General features: G+C 44.9%; 2 protein-coding genes across 6 annotated transcripts; both read right to left on the reverse strand.

Moving 5' to 3' along the window:
- Positions 1-206: 206 nt before the first annotated feature.
- On the reverse strand, positions 207-3,990 carry LOC121837056. Its single transcript, XM_042292420.1, has 3 exons — positions 3,582-3,990; positions 2,810-2,952; positions 207-1,411 (listed from the first exon to the last, which is right to left on the reverse strand). The coding sequence occupies exons 1-3, from the start codon at positions 3,771-3,773 to the stop codon at positions 1,315-1,317; spliced, it is 432 nt and encodes a 143-aa protein (XP_042148354.1). The 5' UTR covers positions 3,774-3,990; the 3' UTR covers positions 207-1,314.
- A 5,078-nt stretch (positions 3,991-9,068) lies between these two features.
- On the reverse strand, positions 9,069-23,821 carry LOC115311694. Of its 5 annotated transcripts, none has more exons than XM_042292423.1 (5): positions 23,325-23,821; positions 19,471-19,567; positions 17,605-17,685; positions 16,738-16,794; positions 9,069-9,450 (listed from the first exon to the last, which is right to left on the reverse strand). In XM_042292423.1, the coding sequence occupies exons 1-4, from the start codon at positions 23,545-23,547 to the stop codon at positions 16,764-16,766; spliced, it is 432 nt and encodes a 143-aa protein (XP_042148357.1). In that variant the 5' UTR covers positions 23,548-23,821; the 3' UTR covers positions 9,069-9,450; positions 16,738-16,763. The 5 variants fall into 5 exon arrangements, 2 of the variants coding, with proteins under 2 accessions (XP_042148357.1, XP_042148356.1); XM_042292422.1 differs by having other exon boundaries at positions 16,738-16,799; XR_006078090.1 differs by lacking the exon at positions 17,605-17,685.
- Between the last annotated feature and the right edge of the window lie 464 nt (positions 23,822-24,285).

Consider the following 24,285-nt stretch of genomic DNA (forward strand, 5'->3'; position numbering starts at 1 on the left):
ACAATGTTTGGCAAGTTACCGAGAAACGGAGTATAGTGTCTCACCTGTACACGCTAAAATGAGATGCCAGGTGTAGCAACTCACGCAGCTGTAGCCCTTATATTATTCTTTGCTATGCTGTTCGGAAGAATACATAAAAAAATCAGTTTACAAAGCCGAATCTAATTTTTTGCCCTCTTCGCAGATGGCGCTCTTGCTGTGGCAATAACGAGGACTCGGCCGTGGAGTGTTGTCACGTGCCTGGCTCCGATGCTCTTATTGGGTCACAATGTTTGCCAAGTTACCGAGAAACGGAGTATAGTGTCTCACCTGTACACGCTAAAATGAGATGCCAGGTGTAGCAACTCACGCAGCTGTAGCCCTTATATTATTCTTTGCTATGCTGTTCGGAAGAATACATAAAAAAATCAGTTTACAAAGCCGAATCTAATTTTTTGCCCTCTTGCATGTTACAAAAATAAAAGCATCACGCCTGAACACCAACATCTGTCTCTAAATTATTCCTTGCTGAAATGAAAAATAAATATACAGGGAATACGAACCAATACAATCTCAAACAGGTTTAAGAATGGATATGATTCAATAAACAATTATTTCAATCTGCAAGCTTGAAATCAAGTATGTGTGTGCATACTTGACCCTAATCTTTCGACTATTCCCCGTTGACACTTGTTCTCGAAGGATAGAGACTTCGCCGATTTAATGGCAGTTCAAGCATTGGTCAGGCGACATGCTCATGTTTATAGTTTCGGCTGTGCTATAGGAATAACAAAGGTGAGTTGTGTATTGCTGAGTCAAAACAGAACTCTCAGGTCTAAAAGGCTTCTTAAAAATGCACTAAATCTGGTTTTGACTTCATAATTACATGACTCGAACATAAACTACTCACTTCAGCAAGTCTAAGAATTCACAAATAATCTGTGAACATGTATTCTGCTTTTATCTTCATTCACTTATGAAACTGATTGCTTATATAAAATATGCAATCAGTCTTGCACACCTCCCCATTGCAAGAAGGAAAAGGGAGACTCGTTGGCTTTTTTTTTCTCGCCGGAAAGCAGAAAAAGAAAAGGAACAGGTTTCAATGTGCACATTACGTTGAAGTGGGACAGTTACGGAAACAAATTCTGGATCTTCAGTATTCATGAAGTAGGCAGATTACTTTCAAGTCGTAAGAGGATAAAGTCAGAAACAACTTCAGCTCGCCTTCAATCAAATTTTCCCTTTAGATCCAGGGACGTTTCACCTTCATAACGTCATCAGTACCAATTGGCACCCATTCAGGACTGTAATGGTAGATGTACAAGCTTGACCTCAAGGTCGCAGTGCCCTCCTTTCATCTCCTTGCAGTGCGACCCCTCGTGCACTTGGTCCCAGATGGTGAAGCTGGTGCTGGACAGGATGTCGTCCCCTGTAAAAGAGTCGTCCCAGTAGTCAAACGATCCGGTTACACTCTTGAGCAGCGTATTTGTCCTCCCATGCCATTAGCAACTGAAAATCAGTGAAACCCTATTTTTTAAGCAGCAGAATGCATAAATGGACATGTCTATTCCATTCCCTTCAAACCGAATACCTGCCAACATCCAAGGGATGCAAATCAAAATAAATAGCATTGTATTATTTGCTCTTTTGAGACTCCTTGAACTTAAACCAACTCAAACACTACCACAATTTTAAAGCTGGGAACTTCGAGGACACCTCTCCATATACTGAGATTACATGCTTGTCCCACCCCTGGCTTGTCCTCAGCAGGGTTGGCCAGCGTGTCCTCATACTCCTGGGTTTTTAGTCTTGAAAGTTAAAGCTTTGGTTTTTGTCGTTGCTGGTAGATGCTGGAGGAAGCTTGTACTGTTACTTTGAAACATCAAGTTTGCAAATTGAACACTAACCCGTATTGGTGGTTGAATACAGAAGCTAGATTTGTCATGTCAAGGAGGTTGTCATAAAACAGTGGGCACGGGACTGAAATTAGCGGCGGAGTGGGCGACCGAGGCGCATTTGGGAGTATCAAAGAAGACGAGGTGTGTGAGTTTTGCGCGAAAGCAGGACGATCGGCCAGAGATGTGAGGATGTGGCGTCGAGAAAACTTGAAACGGGCTAACTGCATGACTGTTATCTGAGCTACATTAACCAGAGGAGAAGAGAGAGTAACAAGTGAACAACACTCTACGGCCGAGGAGGTAATTGACCAGGTTATTTCACCCAAGCATCACAGTAGTCATTTCAACGACCAAGAAAAAAACGTCCAAACATCAGCACAGCAATACCAGCAGCGAGCCAAGGAATCGGGTTGTGCGTATGTTCATACAGTCTCGAACTTGATCTGCCTCAACGGGCGATGAGTCTCCCAGCTGTAGATGACCGCTAGCCTGGGCCCCTTAACGTGCATCACGTAGCAGTGATACACGACCGCACGCCAATACAGTGCTCATCCAGATCGAAACGGGCAAATGTGGGGATTGAACACACGATTCTGGGTTCTGCAGTGCGAGCTTTCACTCCACATTTTCCGAGCTGGTGCTTGCAAGCCCCCTCGGCCACCAATCCCCCAGTGCCAGGGAATAACATATAATAAATGACAATGGTACAGTGGTCTGCAACAGGTAGCTTTTCAGTGCCTTGAAAAACCAGGTTGAGATCACGTGCCACTTTCCTGCCATATGTGGCTTGCAAAATAGAGATGCATAAGTCATAAAGCGAGTAATAATTTGATTTTGTTTTTACTAAAGACATCAGCATCTGTATTTGGCTTCCACAACTTCTGAAAGCTACCTCTGAGTGCATAGAGTGGTTTCTTTCACAATCTTACCTCCATGGAGAACTTCCCAGCTGGTAACGGGGCCGTGAAACGCAGACCCCCGGAAGTCGCACAGGCGCCGAGGGCATTATACAGGGCCCGCAGCATGTCCTCCGAGCAGAGGGCCCTTTCAGTAGCCCGGCAGCCGGTGGATTCTGTTGGAATGATAGGGTAGGGGGAACACAAGCATTTGCAGGTTAACGGACCTCAGAAAACTAGTAGGCAGGTACGAAAACATGCTACTCGCCCCCGCAGCGTTTGCCTCACTGGCACTTTATGGTGAAACAAATCAGCAGCGAGCGATTGATGGAACACGCGTCAGAAGAACAGTTCGTCTTGAGTTTAACACCCTATAGGACGGCGCTTTATCGCGTGCGTGAAGCATTGGCGTAGCCAGGTTTTCTTGGGGCCGGGGGGGATTTCGGGTGCGAGGTACTGAACATCCCCTCTCTGGCTACGCCACTGGCATGAAGTGGCATCGGATGCCACTTAGACACGGCGCTATCACTGCTAAAATAGGCTACCATCGAACACTGAGTCGTGACTGCGAAATTTATGACCCACATACAGATATCCTACCACACTATCTGTTTGGACAAGTGGCATATACAATCTGTCGATGGGGGGACAGACTAAGAGAGACAACTGCGCACTCGGCTCGGTCGTACCACACCGATCGCCTAATCCGCTGCTTTTTCGTAACATTCCGTTTTACTTTGCTATACTCCTTTCACGTGCAACTGTTTGTGAATGATCCAAACTGTACAGAAACGACGTAACTCACCTCAGCGAGCGCCATGGCGCGGTTCTCCGGGTTCCAGCGCTGCGGGAGGTCGGCCTTCGAAAGCTCGGCTGCCCGTTCAGCTCGCCGAAGAGGGCTGTAGCTACACTTCGGTGCTTCACGGAGACACCGAGACACTTGCTGGCGAAATGGGGTCCCCGCCAAAAAGTAGAAAGGCTCACTCGCGTCGCACATCACCGTGCTGACGTTCGGGGGGCTCACATCAACATCTCACCGCCGAAGACCGTGACGCATATTGGTGCTTCGTATGCTCCCAGGGTAAATTCTATCGCGTCAAACGAAGTAACGTACATTTCGAGGTATTTCCGGTCTCTTTTTTCCGTATGCCGCGTCTTCGTTCAAGCACTAGCAGTGGATTTCCGAGAGCCCCAGAAAAGGCCTTCCGCAATGGGCGCGTTCAGTAGCGGCCCCGGAGTCAGGGAGTCACTGACTCCTTCCACTGGACGGCCAAAAGTCACTTCCGGTGCACGTAACTCCGGGGCTTCGGAGTCAAGCTCCGAAGCACCGAGTCCGGAGACGGTGCACGTAGAGTCAAAGGAGCTAAAATGACGTCATTTCCTGACTGGCGACGATTTCCGGCGCTAAAAGAGGAAAAAACAAACAATATGGCGGGATAAACTGCTTCGGTTCTGTCGCGGGTGCGCGGTTTGCTCGCTTTTGTTAATGAAAAGTGCTCTAGGTAAGACGAATAACGCGTTCGAATATCTTTTTCAGGTAAGGCTCTTTTGGAAAATGCATTGGACAGTATTTTGTTTGGTTTGAATATGCTAATAAACAACGCAAACGTTCATTTGACGCTGTGTCTTGATCACCGTTGCACGGAAACTCGGTAATTGACGATAGTCCTGTCCGCGCTCAACAGAGCAAAACAGGGTATGAACGCGACTTTGGAAGCCGGTTGGACACTCACGCAGAGCATGATACCGATTAATGTTTTGTTTGCGTAGCTAAATCGGGGTGCACGTTGGCTGAGGCTCGCTTCGGCCGACAAAACCTTGATCGCCGAGCGCGGCCGAACTTCCCGTGTGTATACGAATACATTTTATAGGAAGTTCGTTACGAAGGGCAGAACAAACTTATGGCCGTATAAAAGTATCGCAACCGGCGGGGTAGATTCGCTGAGCTCTGTATTTTGCGTGTGCTGACGACGTTTTTTGTCGGCTTTTATAACAGTAGCTGCCTTTGCACCGCCAAGCGAAGGGCTCGATCGCGTTGCATCGCTTCGAACAGCAGCGCTGATGTGTACAATCACCCGCTTGTTCTTCAACGACCTTGTAAAGACTTCTTCAATACCGGGGTCAAATAAAAGCGATCGTGCTCGCCATCGTCTGCTTCCAGTTTATTCGGAGACCGTCTGGCGCAGGGGAGGAAGCGGAAGTTGCGTAGAAGCAGGTTTGGAGCCGCGGGTTTTTTTGCCGTTCAGTAGGCGCTCCGATGACTCCAACTCGAGGCACTCCGTTCGGAGGCAAGGGAGGCGCTACTGAACGCGCCCAATGGCTGCGGGGAAAAGAGGACACCGCTTTGTTTACCCCCGAGCTCCCGCCAGGAGCCATCCTCCAATCAGAGCGCGGCGAGGTGACGTCACGCCACCGGCCTGCGCGAAAGAGCAGACGGCTTTCCCTCCGTATGTTGCGCTTTTTGCACTCCCAGGAGACTAGGGAGAGGGAAGTGACGTCAACAACGCAGCAAATGCAGATTGGATGTTGATTTTATTTTCTTCTGTCAACATCCAATCTGCATTTGCTCTAGTCGTTGACGTCACTTCCCTTTTCCAAGTCTCCTGGGAGTGCAAAAAGCGCAACATAGCACCCCGGGTTCCCGGTACCTACCGTGTTTTCAACCTGATGGACGCGTGAGACGTAGCAATACTTTTAACGCTGTGTCTAAAGCTACGTGTCGGACGTACCCGGAACGAGGAGTCTAAAGGTACGTTGGACGTATCCGGAACGAGGACTCTAAAAGTATGTCGGGCGTATCCGGAACAAGGAGCCTAAAGGTGCATCGGACGTATCCAGACCCTGAAGCCTTAAAGCTCGTTCCCAGTCTTGCAACCGAGTACGACCGAGAGAGACGAGATCTCTTAAAATTTCTTAGGACAAGAGAACACACTGGCGCCATCTATGCGGTGTCCCTGGAACTGCATTTTACAATAGCGAAGGTTTTCCGGGATTTCCGAGGTCAAATGTGTGTAATACCTAAGAGAAAGGCTTGTTTATAGCGTTGACAAAAGTTTTTCCAGCCAAGAAAGAAAGGATAATGTGCGAGCGAAATAGAAAGTATGCCGGACCGCCAAGCTTACACTGTTACCCAATAGATGGCACCAGTTTGGTTTCTCGTCGTAAGAGGTTTCAAGGAACTTGGTTCTAAGAGGTCGCAAGAGTGTGAACGGGCCTTTAAGATGCATGACGGACATGCGCTGAACCGGGAGATGCGTCGGACGTAGACGCGGTAGGGAAAGGTTGTATCACAGCGGGTCATAGCATGCCTCACTGAGACCCCACTGTCAATTTTCATTCCAGCTTTATTTCTCATTGCTACTGTAATTAGTTCATTCTATGCACTCCTTTCGTTTCACACCCGCAATGTGCAACGAGGGGGGGGGGGGGTGCTTACTTTCATGAAATGCTCCGTAATTACAACATTTGTGCAAGAAATATCAATTGATTATAGGAAATTCATAAGAAAAAAGTCACAGAACAAATAAAAATAACCCCGACGAGAATTAACCTGCTCGCCGTCAATTCTCACCGCGCACCACGGTCAACAAGTTGCTCTCAGTACGACTCAACGAGTCCTCGGTAAAGGACGTAAAAGCCGTAAAAGCTTCGGCAATGTGCCTTTTTTTTTTTTTTTTTTTTTTAATTGTGAAGAATATAGCTTTGTTCGGCGGCGCGAAAATGCCGTAAAATCAACCCACGTCAATCAAATCAGTTACGAAGACGACCCGAGGTGCGTTACCGGCGTAGTGCAGGCCAGCAATCTTACACCTTCGAGGGAAGTCGTTTATTATTATTATTATTATTATTGTACTATATTAAAAAAAGCTAGTCCAAACAGGAGAACACATGAAGAGCACAATGAAAAAAAAAAAAAGAAAAAGTCATTAAAGGTAGATATATAAGCATAAACAAAAGAACCGGATAGCGCATGGACACAGGCATACATCTGAACGCCGTTTTACCATAACATTGTTAAGGCCCGTTCACAGTCTTGCAACTTCTTAAAACTGGGTTTCTTGAATCCTCTTACGAGAAGACACACTGGCGCCATCTATTGCGTAGCAGTGTAAACTTGGCGGTCCGGCATATTTTCTATTTGTCGCGCATTATCCTATCTTTCTTGGCTCGAAAAACTTTTGTCAACGTTATAAACAAGCCTTTCTTAAAGGTATTACGCACATTTGACCTCGGAAATACCGCAAAACCTTCGCTTTTTGTTAAATGCAGTTCCAAAGTCGCCGCACAGATGGCGCCAGTGTGTTCTCTCGTCCCAAGAAATTTTAAGAGGTTTTAACAAGTCTCGTCTTTCTCAGTTGTACTCAATTGCAAGAGTGAACAGGCCTTAAGCACCGTTCAGTCTTGCAACCGAGGAAGACCGAAAGACCAGGCCGGTTTCTAAGCCTCTTGTGATCTCTTAGGACGGGATGCGTTGCAGCGGAGCTGGTCCCAAGAGATTGCAAGAGGCTTAAAAACCGGTCTGGTCTCTCTCGGTCGCAAGAGTGTGAACGGGCCTTTAAGACTACTGAAAGTTTGATCTGGATTTTACTCTCACTACTACTTGCATGCAACTACTTTATCAATATTATAGTAATAAGATATAAATATACCGCCATATTTTCAAACAATATGACCGAACAGAATATGGGTTTTACATGCTCTTGGTTGGTTTGGCCCTTTTTTTTACATCGAGGCAACTTTCCACCAGTGCTACATGTACTCACCTTATGGTTTTTATCCAGTTCTCTCAAGCTTTGGGGTATTGCGGGAATCTGAAGAAACTGCAAGAACCTTTCTTCATGGGATGGTTACAACCAGCTATGAAGCACTTTTACATAGCGCGAGTCCGCAAAAAAAAAAAACATATTTGGGATCTCAATCGGTTGCCTGAAGTGCTTTTCTCGCAGGTGCAATGCAATCTTTTAGCAGACGATCATCTCGATCGACGACCGGACTTTCAATAAACCATATTTTGCATCGCACCCCACTATGAATTCTTATAAGTGTCTGAAAGTCATTATATTTCAAACAAATACAATATCAGAATATAGTCTTTATTCACACGATTCAAACGATGGTGCCAGCTTGTGGCAGACGGCATACTTCTTGTATTCGTAGTCCGCTGCAGGCATCTTGAGGACCGGAAGTTGCAGTTGTAATTATTCCAGAAACAAGCGATTATTTGCACACTTCTGTTTAAACATACAAGCTTTCTATATCTGTGATTTTAGAAGTTTAAATCCTACTCCTGATTTTTGAACAGTCGGGTTTTCATAGCGAAACCTAGCCACATGTATTTGTCAACATCGACCCTAGCAACGGTTTGTTTGGACTCATGACGTCACACTTACGGAGTCAATTGCTGGCGTCCGTAACCAATTGGCCCATTATTTATTACTTGTTCTACAAACCCAATTTTTTAATTGTATTTTACTCGCTCAATATTTATCGTAAACATACCCAAATCGAGTGAAAATAAAGATGTGGTTTTTCCACTGGTCAAAATATGACTCATTAATTATTAAGATTGGTGATATGCGTTTGCAATGAACAATTTTATGAACCTTTTACAAATAAAGGGTGGTCCAAGCCGCCAGGCTCGACCTAAAATGGACCGTAAAAATTAACGCCTGCACGTAGCAATCTAAAGTTTTCGTCAAAGGTGTATTTCACAGGTCGGTTTTTTCTTGGAAAATTACAAAGCGTGTTCTCTCGTCCCAAGAAATTTTAAGAGGTTTTAACAAGTCTCGTCTTAGGACCAGCTCCACTGCAGCGCATCCGGTCCTAAGAGGTCCGAAAAGGCTTACAAACCAGTCTCGTCTCTTTCGGTCGTACTCGGTTGCAAGAGTGTGAACGGACCTTAACATGATTCTTTTGCCTAGACATAAAAAAAAAAATATGAAGAAAAAAATAAAGAAAGAAAAGGTGGTACTGAAAAGACAAGATATTAGTTCACATTTGAAGACGTGCCTCGATGAGGCAAGCAAGTTGTTTTATTCCTGTGCCCCATTTTGAGTTTAAAGTAAAATCTGTCACTGTGTTGATGCGTTACCATGCTGCCTCTCAAGATAGCAGAAACACTGCCACAGTTTGACTCAGTGAAACAGTTGTCCATCAAAGGTCACAGCACCCCATCACATAGCCATCCGCAACATCTCCCAAACTGTGACCATCACCGGCACAACTTTCATCAGTCTTCTGGCCCCCCCTTGCCATGTCTCTATGAACATAGCTCAAGACAAAGCACAGCGAAATGTCCCACACTTAAATGTCAACAGTAACATTGGTTCACCAAAATATAGACAGAATATAAATATTGCATGTTCGTCTCCTGGACTTGTCCCTAGAAGTCCTCTGCGCCACACACTGACGACTAATCCCAGTGACTTAGCAGGCTTGCCTCTATTGCATAGCTAGTTCGGCAGATGAACCTGTCATGAATGTTGATCACCATGGCATGACAAAACCTTCCAATAAACTTCTTGCCCCACCAGCCTTACACTGTTCACTCGCCATGGAGATCTCCGAAATGAGGCACTAGTTCCATGCCACTAAATTGCACAGCCTCGCGTTGAGCAAATCACCCCGTAGCCTTGCTGACATCTCCAAGGCCACCGGTCTCGAGGTCCAGGTACCTGCACATAATCAATAATTGCTGTAGCAAAAGGTCACAGAATCCACCAGCGGATGCTACATTTTCTTGCAATGGTCAGTGAACTGAATTACACAGGACCTTGACCTTTCCATTCCAATGGCTCCACCTCTATTCAATCACATATACTTCACTGGGTCCAGTACAAATAGCTTTATTGTTTAACACAAGATCAAGGTAAGGTTTGTTGCAAGGGCAGCCAAATGAAAACCTAATAAAAATGTTTCTCTCGATTTCGACTCCAAAAACATTTTGTCCAGATGAGCAATTTTCATCACTTGTTACCTGCTGCTCACCTGTCATACTTTGGCATTTTCAACAGATTGAAGGTGCTTCCCTCCTTGAGGGTTAGTATTAACCTATGATGAGTGTTCAGGGAAAAAAAGGCTCAGGTGGCAGGCACCAAAACGGCAGCACCCCAGGGTGGCTTAAAAGGTTATTTCAAAACAATGTACTATAGGTAAAGTTCTAGGTTTTTGGTATGACGGCAAACACTGAAAAGTAACCCTTAAAAAGTGTTTCTCAAAATCGGTGGAAAAAAGCAAATAAGAAATTCAAGTTTTTTTTTAACAAGAAAAACACCAGTTTTACAACAAACAACCTGTCTTGACATCTTCATTTCGTGTTCTCTTGAATACAGACTACACTGATCTGTTTGCAAGGCTGCTTCCTCCTTTGAAAAGTGTTTCTACGTGTGCCATTTAGCACTCCATGGGTCTTATAGATATGCTGTCACTCCTATGACACAAGCCCTGAGAAACCCTGCATGCATTACGGTCAACAGCAAAAATAGACAACGAATAACATCAAATTTGCAAGAGAAATAAACAGCAAGCCCCCCCCCCCCCCTTCCCCCCCTCTTTTTTGGGATTTAAAGAACATGGAACTTGGCTTTAAAGAACATCACTTTAAAAGTTGCAGTTACCCAATAAAAAAAGTAAGTGTTACAGTTACAAAGTACCGCTAATAAAGAGTAGCACGTTACAGTTCAAAGCTATTGGAAAAAGTAACAACTGACCAGTAATGCATTACTAGTAATCACACTCCATTTCGCATTAAGATGGAGCGCAGCTGATGCTAGAAGCCATCACGCCCGGCCAGAGTGTCATGGACATTGCGCATTGCTGCGCCAAGCCGGAAGGTCGCCCAACACACACTCAGCACAGAATTAGTTGTGCTGGCTCGTAGCATCTGCTGCAATCCACCTTAAAAGGCCCCTGAAAAGAAAAAAAAAAAGTTAGTCTTTGAACAGTCTAGTTGGGACACGCGTGTCAAAAGATGAGTTTATGCGAAAAAAATTCGTTTAGACCAATAATGACGGCACAAGACGCCATTTAGTCGGCAGTTACCTCCTTTCCACTTGTTTTCTCTTGGCGTTTCGGGCACATGGAGTAGAAATGGACCGGCTTTGCCTTCACGACCGAGATGGTTATTCCGGAATGACCCGTGACTTCATGGGCTTTGCACACAAAATTTCAAATAAACTCCCGCCGTCAATATTGCTCTAGAAAAATTTTTTTTTTTTTTTTCATAAGATTTGATTTTTGACTTGCGTGTCCCAACCAGACTGTTTAAAAAAAACTTTTCTTTTCAGGGACCCTTTAAAGGGACACTGACAGGGTATTTATGCTCGCCGAGGTTTTTAGTTTTATGTGACATATGAGAGCCGAACTAACTAGAACAAAATTTGCAGCTCGAAATTCGGTTTCTTTCCGCCCGAAAACTGCCGATCGAGTCGCGCTCACTCTCTTTTCCAAGGCAGTTTTCTAAGGTTTAGACACGACCATCAAATTTAATCAAAGTCGTGGGTCATTGAAGGCACACAGTGAATCCTAAAAGTATAAAAAAAATGAAACATTTTTTGTAACTCCCAAAAAGCTGCAAATATGTCAATTGAAAAAAAGAAAAAAAAAAAAAGTTGCACAGACAATTGGAAGCATTCTCTGCGTTCACTGCATAATTCTCAACATGGCGTCTTTTCACGTTTCGTGGGACTCGCGGATGACGGGCGTGGGACCTCTACTTCAGAACTGTCGTTCACGGTGTCGGTGCATTCTGTCTTCTCTGTAGCAAAATATTACTTAAATAGTATTCAAACGCCTGACAAAAAATTAAAAAAAAAAAATTTGTGAGGGGGGGGGGGGGGGCAGTGTCCTTTTAAGGTAAACTTGAGTATGGCTACTGCCCATGACTAAGTAAGACAGTTAAAACCAATTCTGTAAAAAATTTTCGGAGCAGCTCAAGAGGAGAACATGTACATTTTGAAGCAGCTTAGGAGCAGAAAAGTCCACATTAAAGTAAAACATGTATCGCAACAAAAACTTATTATATAAAAAAAAAAATTAAAAAAAAAATTTTTGGAGGTATTTTGGTGCAGGTTTGGGCTGTTTTGGACAATTTAAGGGTGATTTTGGGATAAGATTGACCGAAGGATGGCTGGTCAACATTTTCAAGTCAATTGATATTTTTATATGTCATTGCCTAGTGTCCGGTGTAAATAAACATGTTTATTTTTCATCAGAAAAAGAATCTGGGCGCACAAGAAATCTTCGATCACATAAAGGTAGACGGTCGCATTCACGCTCACTATTGGAGCAGGCATCTTTGAAATTAAATAACTAAAACAATAACACCAGGAGAAGACTAATACTTTTTAGAATCAGAAACAAAGAAAATTATTTAGACATGGTGGGTGTAACCATTACAAATTATTTTGTTAAAGGGACACTCAAGTGGATTCTGATACCGTCTATTGTCGTAACTCAATCTATAAGCTCTAAGCATCCTAAGAAACCCAAAATTAAATTCAAGGCTGGCCGATTTCCCTATTGAAAGTCCAATCAAAGATTGTGCCACGCCCCTCTTTCTGTGCCATGGCGCAGAACACCAGGGGGTGCCACCATGCGCGGCTTCGAAAAGTCAGTCCGCCGGAAAACCGTCACTCGTGATTTACTGTCATGTGCCTTCCCCTGCTGCCTTCCTGTCTGGTGGCACCCTCTAGTGTACTGCACCACAATGCAGAAAGAGAGGCGCGGAAAAATTTTTGATTGTACTTTTACTAGGGAAATCGGCTGCTCTTGAATGTGGTTTCAGGTTTTTTTAGGATGCTTAGAGCCTATATATTGAGTTACAACAATAAATAGACACGGCTGCTATGGTAACTGCAGTGTATTTTGCGGAATACATGTTTTGAAGCTCAGCGTCTAAATGGAGTTCCACAGCACTCTATGGAGCACACAGTTCGTAAACGAAAATCTAGATGGCACTTCGAATTTGGTTTTCACACTAAAACCTAGAAGGTGAGCAGCGAGTTGCGTGCCTGTGACACGAAGACATCAATACTGTGAACGCTGCTCTTCTGGAGCTTGATGGTCACCGTGCACGGCTCACTTTTTAGAGCACTAATGGCCAGGCAAAGCGCAAACACAATATCTTCATCACCCTCTAAAATATGTTGCCACAAACAGTGACGTGGTTGGTGTCTAAAACGCGCTCACACACCACAAAGCTTTGGAAGTTGGGGTTTCTGCAACTTTTAAATATCAGTATGCTCGTTTTTCTACCACGCATCAATATCTCCGTCACCTGTAATATGATCCTGCCCTAACTGCTTTGCATTTGTACACAAATGAGTCATTTTTAGCGCAGTGACAAGCGTGAACAAGCAGGTGCATGTGAAATCCTGGAGAATCTATCTTCGTCTCTTCTGCCATCTTGGAAGTACCGCCTTGCCACGTATGGGGCGTTGGAGTTGCAAATACGGGATATTAAGCAATGACAGAAAAATATCAATTGAATTGAAAATGTCGACCAGCCACCCCTTGATCGATCTTATTTGAAATCACCCTTAATGTTTTTGGCACAATTCAGCAACAGCCAATATGTTTTAGTTTTGTAGAAATCTTCATCACATAAATTACAAATTGGCAGAGTGTATACACCGACGTGCGGCGTGCTTTGTTTATCAACACAACGGCAAACTCGCGCATGCGCAGAAGGTATGTGGACAGAAGCGGCCGACCTGTGTTTTTGCCATTGCAGTATGTGGTCTACATTTGTTGGTGAGGCTGCACAAGGTGCCTGAATTTCATTTGTTCTTGCATTTTCTGCCAACGAACCTCATATGTGATGCTAGACTATTTGGGCTAGCTACCGGACTTTGAACGGCAGTGGTACAGACAAACTGCATTGATGGCATTGCACAGACAAACTGCGTTGATAGCGTTGCCTCTGACAATTCTAATGGGCACTTTGACAAAAAGTTGGTGTGCCACTAAAGTCAATGGCTTATGTCGTCATTTATCTGGCGCCTTCAACAAGCTAGTACACAGCTGGCATGATTCAGTCATACAAGTCTCTTGATCTGTAAAAATACAGCACGAGTATAAATGCGCATAACCCTTTGAAAGAACCGCATAAATTGCTACCTTGACCTATCGTGCTACGATTTACTACAGAATTGATCTAGATGGTGCAGCTCAACCTAAAAGTTTGAGCCCCCCCACAGCTAAGGAAACAACACTTTTTATGGGTGATTGCCCACTCCTTTTGGTGCAATATCATCAAACAGCCTTTTGGGCCACCGTGGCATTTATTACGACTGAAAAAATGAGGGAATGGGAAGGAAGTAAACTTGGCTTATGTATTATCTGTCTCCCTTTGCCAAAATAGACAGTGGCCTAAAATGTAATTTGGTTTTCACACGTAAACTATTTTTTTTTTCTCTTACTAAAGTGAGCTCTGTTCATTAATATAGCTAGAAATGGCCAATTTTATTGAAAAAAAAAAAAAAGGTTTATGTGCAGGCAAGCTGACGGTTGACACTGTGGTCAAAAAAGGGGAAAAAAAAATTAGAAGAGATAGAAAAAAAGGGACAGACAATGTCACAATTATATTCCACCTGTGTGCTAAATTACATTGGTCCGAGCTGTGCACATTATTAGTTTGTACAAATATCACCAATGACGAGTCACATTCGTCCACCCTCATGCTGTGCTGCTCTCTGCGTCAAAAACAAGTTACGTTCAAAAATTGGTTTCGGTTTCTATTTTCAACCTAAAAAGGTGCTAGAAAAAAAAAAGCGTTTTGCACTTTTGCAATGTGTTTAGCCTGACAGCAGTTGTTGGCCTGGCAACATGAATTTAAAATGGCGACACGCATGAGGAATGCTAATGGCGGTGATGGTTCCCAGAAAAAGAGCTGTTCCTAGCAGCAGTTCGGACGGCAGCGATGCTGAAGATCCCGAATTTGTCTTCAGAGTGAGTCTCACATTGCCTGTGAAGACAAGACGGCCTCAGACGACGACGAGAGTGACCATGAGAACGTGCTTCTGAAGACTTCAGATAAAGTAGGTCGACTCCTTTCACAAGAGGTAGAAAAAGTTTGCGGGAAAACGCATAGGAATCCTGCCACTGAATGTCAATATGGTAGTGTTTATAATATTCCTTTGGCACCTGGGTTTTCATACATAGTTTAAACTGGATGTTATGTTAATGAGCAAATCATAGAGCACAAAAGGTGTGTTCTCCTGCAATCCCCAAATTCAGAAACTGTAGTACATTTACAAGTTTGCAACAGTTGTCATCCGAATTGGATGGCCACCACGGTGATAAGCCGAGCGAGATCAGTTCAAACGCGCGGTAGAAGAAACTCTTAGTATTGGTTCTGCTGGTAATTGTGTAAGTGTCTCGTCTATGGTGATTCACAAGCAAGTACAAACTTTTTGACCAATGCAATTTTTTTTTTTGTCAGTTGCTTGACCTTGGCACGTATGGATGCGTCGAGTGCATTTCTTTTGTTTGCTCTTGCTGACAGTCTGGGTGTGTGACTTGGTGTGAGGGTTCTTGGCGTTGACTGTGGTGTACCGTTATAAAAGGTGTGGTTTTAGAATCGGGGGTGGAACTCATGGAATTTACTTGGGAGCAGCCACGGGAGCAGCTGAAACAGCTGTTTTGGAGCAGGTTGGGAGCAGCTAAAACTACGTTCTGGAGCAGGCTAGGAGCAGCTCAAATCAGTTTTCATTGCACTTCAGCTTGTGTCTTAGGCAAGCACGGGGAGCAATTTCAATTGTGCTCAGCAGCACAGATGAACATGAGTGGTTAGGAACCTAGGTAGATCGGATAAAAGTGTAAGAGATGCAAAAACTGGAAACTTTGTGAGCCTTAATGAGAACCAAAAAGCAAGTACCATATGTTTCTGAAGATAGTGTCGTTGATATTTTCTGAGTGACTTTCAGCTGCTCAAAATGAGAACCAGCACTGCTTATCGCACAACCCACACGTGCTCAACATAGTAATTATATGTGCGAACCAGGTGACGTGCGTAAGCAACGGACGTGCAGTTGCGCGGAGGAACAGGGCAACAAATTTCGAGTTTATCCTATATTGCAACTCAATATCGAAGTAGCAGACTACGATTACGGAGTTATCTTATTCGAAGCGATAAGCAGGAGCAAGGTTAAATAAAGTACGTCAAGCAGATCTACCGCTCGCGTTGGAGCGGCTGGCCGGCAAGGTTTCGGATCGGGCCGCGTTTCAGTTCTATCAAATCCCGATTTATCTTGCGCAAATGCGGTTCCAACTTCTAACGATAAAGTACTAAAAGGAATCTTCTGCTCATTCGTTTTCAGCTGGCTGACGTCTAGATCCCGGGCTGCAGAGCCTCAGGCAATCTGACGCTTAACGACTCGACCTCACCTCGGGTGACTTGTTTATTAACCGCTTATGGTTGAAGAATAACAATCCAGTCGCAGGTGGTGTAGTGCTTAGAATCCGACCCCCGAGTTTTTTCGCGCGCTTCCGACTCGGGATACACAGGGAGAATAAACATAACAAATGATTGCAAGACCGACTAAGCTAAACACGCTCATTGTTGCCAATCGAGTCGATAGAAACCGAAACCAAGACACAATAGTATTTTTTGCCGCACGTTTTGCGATTTGGCGCATAATGGCGCAAGGTATTGGCTGTGGCGCAGTTTCCGCAACATGGCGCAGGATGGTGCAGACAAATGCGTCTGGCGCAAAATGGCGCAAATGGCGTAGCCGTTCCACCCCTGAGAATAAACCTTCAGCTGTGTTCGAGACGGTGTGTGTGTGTGTGTCATCCTTTTTTTCGTGTCCTTTTTCCTTCTGGTGTTTCAGTTTTTCGTCTGCAATTCACCAGCTTGCTTTTACTTTTACTCTCCTCTGAGTTATCGCTTTTTAGAATGCTGGCAATTGAATCTCACCTAGCCCGTTACAAACTATCCCGTGCACACAGGGATGACTTACATGATTATGCTTCCTGTAGCAGATCCTCATGCTTGTGGTCGCCAGTGGTCACTCCCTCTTGGCTCACAAAACAATGAAACAGTGATTATAGGCACTTATTAGCAAGAAAACGATTATATCCTAAAGCATATAAGTCACATACTAAAATAATTTGGTATGTCGCGGGAACTGCAACTTTCACATTCCCGTGCAGCAGTATGCAAAATAAAAAATAAGCATGTAACAGGCAACTTGAGGTATTATGGTTACTCATTAACTTAGAGGTAACCTGTCTGCATAAATTTGAAATTAAATTGGCAAGCTCTGGCCATTAAAACTTTTCGAATTAAGACCAGCTGATAACATAAGCCACCTGTTGGAGAATGGCGAGCTCGAGCACCTCTTGACATTCTCCAAAGCGGAAAAAGCTGCACATTCTCGTGCAGTAATACTATCTAAAAAAAAGTGCCGGTTTCAGCGAGGGGCACGCTTATAAACGAGCATTTAGAGGCACTATGGTTGCCCGTTAATTTAGAGACAACCGTTCCGGATCAACTGAAATAAAATTGCCAATCCCTGGTTGTTAAAAAAGCGTTACGATTAAGGTCAGCATATAATGCCTCGCCTAACGTAACCTGTTGGAAGATGGTAAGAGATGCCCCTCTTGCCTTTAGCTCGAGCCTCTCGTGACATTCTCCAAAGTGGAAAGAAATCCAAGCTGTCGAACACGCCATTCCTTTTTGCAAGAAGAATACTGCCCCTTTTTTGTAGTCCAATTGTCACGACTACTGATTTGCAAAGTAGTCATGCTCCTTGAGGGCCAGCACAGACATGCTCGGAACATCCACATGGAGCTGAGCGGATGCTGCTCCTTCTGTAGGAACTCACCTGGCTACAAGGCCCTGCATGATGTGCTGCTGCTCCAAGCTGGTGGGAGGTTTGCCATGCATGGGACCAGAACCAGGGCGTCTTTTGGGGGGGAAAGTACCGTGGTTGTTTTTCCATCTTTTTTTTGTGAGGGATTACCCTAGGTTTTGGAGAAGTCTCATCTGGAACAGAGTCAAGTACTTCTTGGGCCTTGGTACGGTATTTCAACACCAGGGAGCTTGAAGAGCTTGTCAATTTCTTCCTGGAGAGGGACTTGTTCAGTCCACTTATTGTTAAACATATGTTGTCCTTTGAATTTGGTTGAGTCTTCTCCATCCCTACCTCAATACCCTGCCGAATGTCATCCAAGAGGGACTGTGGCTCATCATCTAACGTAAAGCCTGTTGCTTCACGTGTTGTTGATGGCATTTCTACACCTGGCTCAGTGTCGGCCTCCTCCACGGTCGTCACATGAATCCCCAGGTAAGCTACTGCGTGAATATGCTTGCACATTGATGATGAAATCAGGCTGTCATTGCAAGTGCACTTGTAACTGTCGATAAAGATATCACAGTCCCTGCAACGAAGCACGCAACTCTGGCGGGGGTCGCCCTTCTCAACATGGTAGCTTCTCTCTGTCTGGGACTGAGACTTTACAAGTCAGCCATTGCCATTTTGCAGCTGTTCTACATCTGATGCTGGAATTTTCATCCCCTCCTGGTGCCTCCGAAAAAGGGCTGCATCATGCCGATTCGTTTTTCCTTTTACGAGCGACTTGGGACGCTTGTAGAGCCGGTCACGGCTCAGTTCGAAGAGGATCATCAACAGCTTGTCAAGCCTCTGGTTGTGAGTTCCATGCATTAGCGTGACTTCAGGTCCTTGTACATTGCCTCCAAGTGGTTGGTAGTATTAAAAGGAATGCCCTTTCTGAAGCAGAGCGCCCACTGTTAGGCTCTGCCACCATGGTAGTGCCCAAAGTACTGAAGAAACTCCTGTACTTGTTGAATTAGTTTTGGATCAGCCTCTTCACTTAGTTTCTGACACGGGAAGCCTGTCGGAGGTCGTTGGAATTGACCCTCATCTTTGCAATTTCTCAGCGCCCACAACTCGTCGCAAAGACGGTCACGGGTTTGCTTATATCTTGGACTGACTGCAACTTCAGAGCCCAGTCGTGGCTTACATGCCACGAGCAGAGCATCCAATGTTGGGCACAGCCCATCACTTCCTCCCATGCATTACCTTTATGGCCTTAAGGAGTGTTTCATAGCCTTGGTGTCTAGTTACTTTGAGATCAAATATGTGCATGGCATGCCTGACTGATCTTCTGCAGCTGTCATGAGTCTTCAGTTGCAGATTGTGGCCATTTATATTATGAGTGTAGTCAATGCACAGAAACTTGGGGCCAAGCTTTGTGAGGCGTTCTTTCTGAGGGACAGTCATCAGGGCAAGCTCAAAGCTCTCTTTTTGTTTTCCTTCCTCCATGTCAGTACAGGACTGGGGAATCTGACTTTGTTCAGTGCCGTAGCTCTTTCGTCAAAATTTCATGGTTGGCGGAGATGTTGCCAATGTCTTTCATTGAGAGCAAATGTAGCCTGCCCATCTCACTGCCAGCAGAAGAATGTGCGTCTACCAGATCTTTACGGGCGGGGATGCCTTGCTTTAGTTTATCAGCTAAAGCCTCCTTCTCAGTCGTAAAGAGGCGCTGGTGCTTCAGTTCCTTCGGGTGGCCGTAGTGTTCTGCCTGGTACTCTACTGTCACCTTGCCATCTTTCTCTGTAGCTTGAATTGTGGCTAAGCATTGCACATTAGTCTTACAAGTGCCCTGGGTTCTCAGTTGTCATTTACCTCTTGCTCTGAAATGATCCAGAGCGGTGGCAGTAGTAATACCTTTTCAGGACACCCTCATCTCGTCCCTTGGGTCCGTCGTGGAGAATGAAGCGAACATGCTCTCTGCCATCCTTAGCCTCCCTCCAGTCGCTGAATTCTGGCAGGCAGAGAAGAAAGAAAGCTTAAAATGAAATGGCCTGAATTAAGAGTGGTATGTCAGTCACATCATATACCCCCTGCTTTAAAACATCTTCATGTTTGTTTCACTAAATGTACATCCCAATCAGACTTTTAGCTGTAGCATGCAGTCCATGGTTTTTTTGTGCTCCCAATGCCCACATAGTAGGTGCACTCCTAAACACTACGGTCTGCAAGAACAGGTTCACTGCACCCCACATGTGTAGTGTTTGCAAGTGCACCTGCTATGTGAGTGACGAAAGGACAAAAAAAAAAAAAATATGTTTTGCATATTCATAAGTTCAATGCAAGTGCGCACTACAATGGAGAGGGAGCACAAGTTTCTTTGGCTCCATGTCGATCGCGCATCTTTCACAGAACATTTTAAATCTACGGTTAACCAAACACTAAGAATTTTATTCGCGAATCGATTCATCCGAGAGCTTACTATTTTATTTGTATTCCGATATTAAAGTATTCATACACCCCTAGAAAAGAGTCAAGTCTCATTATAGTGGCAGTCACAAGAGCAGCTGAAAAACCCCAGTGTGTTGGTACCATGTAAACTGTAGACGTGAGATATATGCTTACCATAAAATTCTGAGAGATGCCCCAGCCTCGAAAGGTAAGCCACCCCAGTTTTTGGCTTCATTTGCTTTTTTTTCTTTTTAGTTAACTATTGGGGAGATAACGTGTCTAGTTATTGTGTCGAGTTAGCTATGGCAAGATATAATGAACCATTGCCGACTGGCAAGTAGAGCCATTATTGCTTCACACTGCAAGTGAGCCCACTCCTTAATTTGAGCCATTTTTTAAAATTCATCTTAGGTGGTCTATCTCTCGGGATATTAGAGTAACACTATGACCCCTCTGCTTCACTCCCCAGGTAGCCATACTCCCATCATACATACCTGTGGCAACGGCCAAAGCCGCTACAATCAGGTGTGCTAGGTTTGTGCTTAAGCTTATGTGCTTAAGCTTACACTGAGCAGCCGAGCAGATAGAGCTCCGCGGCTCGTGCGCATGAACTCGTGCCTTGCGCCCGTGGCTAGAACGTACCCGGCTCTGCGCCGATCGTCATATTAAACCTCTTCTTCTACCTTGCTATCGTGTCACCTTTCCTGACGCAACTTGCAACATGGTGTCAGAAGTGGGTTGCGGAAGTCGTTGAGAGCGGAGATGCTCAAGAGCCACGTATAGAATGTGAAGGCAATCTTCATTCACAGACGAGAAGTGGCCGATGCGTCAAGGCTCCCCTGAGACTTTGACTCTTCTGTATGGGGGAGATGTTGGCTACACTGAGCAGCCGAGCAGATAGAGCTCCGCGGCTCGTGCACATGAAATCGTGCCTTGCGCCCGTGGCTAGCACGTACCTGGCTCTGAGCCGATCGCCAAATTAAACCTCTTGTTCTACCTTGCTATCGTGTCACCGTTCCCTGGTGCAACTTGCAACACGACTTGCAACACTATCCACAAGCTTTAGCGTCAATGCACGAGAACAAGTGTTGGCTCGAGGAATAAAAATTGACATTCTATTTTATCTTAAAAAGGGCTCGGACATTCATTCAACTCTTTCTCGACCTAACGTAACGAGAAAGTATGTTACCGCACAAACAATTCAGTGCTAAATGAATTGCATGTGGTAAAATACTCCTTCAGGACGTTATAAGGTATATACACTGGAAGTATGGCTATTCCCATGCACAGGTGTGCTTTAGGAGGCGATCCTGTTGATGTCCTGATGTGAAAGTCATGCTTGTAAAGTAACATGGCTTAAAGAAAGCTGAAGTGGTTTCTAAAAATATAGTTGGAGGTCAATTCTTGCCTGGTTTTACCCCATGAATCCAAATATGACAATTATTTGGTGCAAAATTGTTGGCAAATGCAAGATATCCATGTTTCACATTCACCGTTTATGACGTCAAATATGGGTTTTCGGCTACACAGCGCATGCCACTCCATAAAGGGTCCCTTTCAGTTCATCGAAACTCGCTTCATAAAATTATGTTTCGTGGACAACTTTTCATGAACACACGTTTCGTCAACACAATCGTTTCATTGATGCTTGTTATGCGAATTGCACGCTGTAGGGACATTTCGTCTTGCGTGTATCACCGGGGTATGCATTAACCCACCCACCCGCCTGCCTGCCTGCCTGCCTGCGTTCACGCTGCTTCGCGGCGGCTCATTACAAAAAATGTTAACCCACCTTACCGACACTGCACGAGACTGTCGCAGTGACAGTCTCATGCAGCTTATTACAGAAAAAAAGGTAATCTGAGCTGTCGATGAAACGTCATGCAATGAACTGATTGCCGCTTCTCCAGGAGTTCTCTGAGTTGCATAGCTTTGATCAGTGCAGTTGGTGCGCAAGCTTTTTGAGGACCGTGCACCTGCAGAACAAAAGAGCTCTGTATACGACGTCACAAACTACCACTTTGAAAGCACTTTTCAGAGGGGAACGAAAGAATAAACTCTTACCGCACAGCAAGTTTTAAAGGGATACTTCAACGAAATTTGAAATATTCCCGTCGTGTTCAAAAATAGGTTGAATATGATCCACAATATCTGTAAATGACAATCGCACGTTTGTATTTTGAGCCTGGTGGCTATATTTTTCGTTATAAACGGCCCACTCTGGCAAGCGCTGGGAGAAGGCCCAGCGGAGACCACGTGACATCCAACGCAATCGTGACGTAGGTCGTCTCAAGACGATCAAAGCTACGGCGAGGCTGACGTCGAGAGGATGGCCTAGTCGTTCCAGCCACCGAAGCGGCTGCTTTTGTAGGAATTTTGAGTGACGGGTTAATCTTCTGTAATCTTGAAGGGGGACAATAGCGACTTCTGCGACACACAAAAGGCATTCTCGGGAAGAGGGGAGTTCCTCCTGCCCCTCTTCTCTCGTCGTGGCCGGAAGCGAGACGACCTCCGTCACTAGCTGTCAAGGTTCCTAGACGGGCATTACAAGCGAGGCGTTAGCGACATCCACCAGGTGCTCTTTGCTAATCGTTTAATTCGTTTTAAAATTCCTTTTTGAGACTTTTTTAACAAGATATTGGTATGTTCTATGTGATACTGCTCTTTTGAACACATATAGACCAAAAAAATGAGCGCCGAAATTTCGTTGTAGAATCCCTTTAAGCATCTCGAAAACAATTTGCACAAAAGACGAGAGAGAGACAGGACAAGTGGCACTATCGAAAAGAATGTGTCACTCTGAGATTCAAAGAAAGGCATTGTTGCATTTTGATGCTCTAGAAAGATGAACAACCCTCTAGAAGAGAAAAGGAAAGAAAAAAAAAAATTAACAAACCGACTTTCTTCTCGTACTTCTCTTAGCACGCATTAAACAGTCAGTCGATACTAGATGGTAACGCTTGTTGCCATTTCTGTTCTTATCCTCTTCTTTTGCAATGTTTTCGAGATGACCAAACTGGCCCAACAATACACTTTTAATTAATTTCCGATACGACAACATATGCTGGGATTTCATGTGGCAGCTCGTGCTATTAGAGGACGAGTGTATTCCCTTTGTGCAATCGCAATAGTCACCATTGGTGCGGATGCAAATTTGTGGTAATGAATTGTCGTCTCTTTTCAGATTTTTTAGTCTTTAAACGAGAGCTTGAATTATATCCTTTCAGCTCTAGGCCCACACCGTATTTTGTAACAGTGGTAGGCATTGTTATTGATCTTTCTTCTGTACAAAAGGTAGAAAACTAAGCGAGCGCACTTACCTTTCAACAAATTGAACTTTAACTTGTCACGCCTCGCGACGATCCCGTGTTTCGCTTCAAAGTGGCGCAGCAAGTCCCCAATGGAATGCAAAAGCCGTTGGACACAGATCGCATGCAAGGCGGCAGCGGACAGTGTGATCCAGCTGGTGTCAGCGTCCCCGTGAACCTCCTTTAGGTGCCTCTTTAAGTTGTAGATTTTCTTGAAGCACATCTCACAAATCATGCACTTGTACTTATGCCGTGTACTAGTCGCCGTTGTCACAGTGCGACGATGTTTCTTCGCTGTCCACAGAGGTGAGTGCGCGTCGTCGGCTTTGGGAGCGTCGTCTTCCGAGCACCGCTTTGCGAGCTCGTCGGGTCGCTGGGATTGCGAGGCCACGCAGTGCTACTCCGTCCGTTTTGCCATTACTCCCGTTGAAACGGTTCAAACCTGTGGTGCCTGTGGTTCAAACGGTTCAAACACGCCGCTCCGGCAACCTGAGCACCTGAGAACCGTTGAAAACAGCGAGGCCAGGATGGCGCCAGTGGGCAAGTCAATCATGATATAGGATAGTCGAGAAATAAACCAGTTAGCTGAGTTTGAGACGTCCCTTTTTGTGTCTGATCCTTCTATTAAAAAGTTTCCAATTTCTTCGACCACAGTCTCAGGTGTTATATGACATGATTATCATCATCATCACTACCATCCGAACGGATTCCCTACGAGCGGTTTTCCCTACGCTGGCGTTGTCCCCAGATCTAGGCACGGGCAGATCTCTGGATAGGCGCTCGCGCCCCGGAGGCGTCTGGACCAACGTTATTAGAGCCCCTCAGTTGAGAAAATGCCACAGAGTCTGCACTGAAAAAGTGTCACCGATCCGTACTCGAGTACCGAGCTAATGGTGATCGCAAAGCTGCCATTTTTCCCGCAGCGGCTACTCGGGGAACTGCACGGCTGCATGCTTTGGTTCGGGAGTATCGC

Source organism: Ixodes scapularis, unplaced genomic scaffold (genome assembly GCF_016920785.2).
Source record: "Ixodes scapularis isolate PalLabHiFi unplaced genomic scaffold, ASM1692078v2 PGA_scaffold3__209_contigs__length_174095766, whole genome shotgun sequence".
NCBI lineage: Eukaryota > Metazoa > Arthropoda > Arachnida > Ixodida > Ixodidae > Ixodes > Ixodes scapularis.

Coding starts and splice junctions, on each gene's coding strand:
- LOC115311694 (XM_042292422.1), bottom strand. CDS start 23,547: ATGATTTGTGAGATGTGCTTCAAGAAAATCTACAACTTAAAGAGGCAC. Junction 17,686..19,470: donor GATGAGGGTGTCCTGAAAAG/GTATTACTACTG, acceptor CCCCCCCAAAAG/ACGCCCTGGTTCTGGTCCCA. Junction 16,800..17,604: donor ATGCAGGGCCTTGTAGCCAG/GTGAGTTCCTAC, acceptor TTGTTTTGTGAG/CCAAGAGGGAGTGACCACTG.
- LOC121837056 (XM_042292420.1), bottom strand. CDS start 3,773: ATGTGCGACGCGAGTGAGCCTTTCTACTTTTTGGCGGGGACCCCATTT. Junction 2,953..3,581: donor GCGCCATGGCGCTCGCTGAG/GTGAGTTACGTC, acceptor TCATTCCAACAG/AATCCACCGGCTGCCGGGCT. Junction 1,412..2,809: donor CTGGGAAGTTCTCCATGGAG/GTAAGATTGTGA, acceptor ACTCTTTTACAG/GGGACGACATCCTGTCCAGC.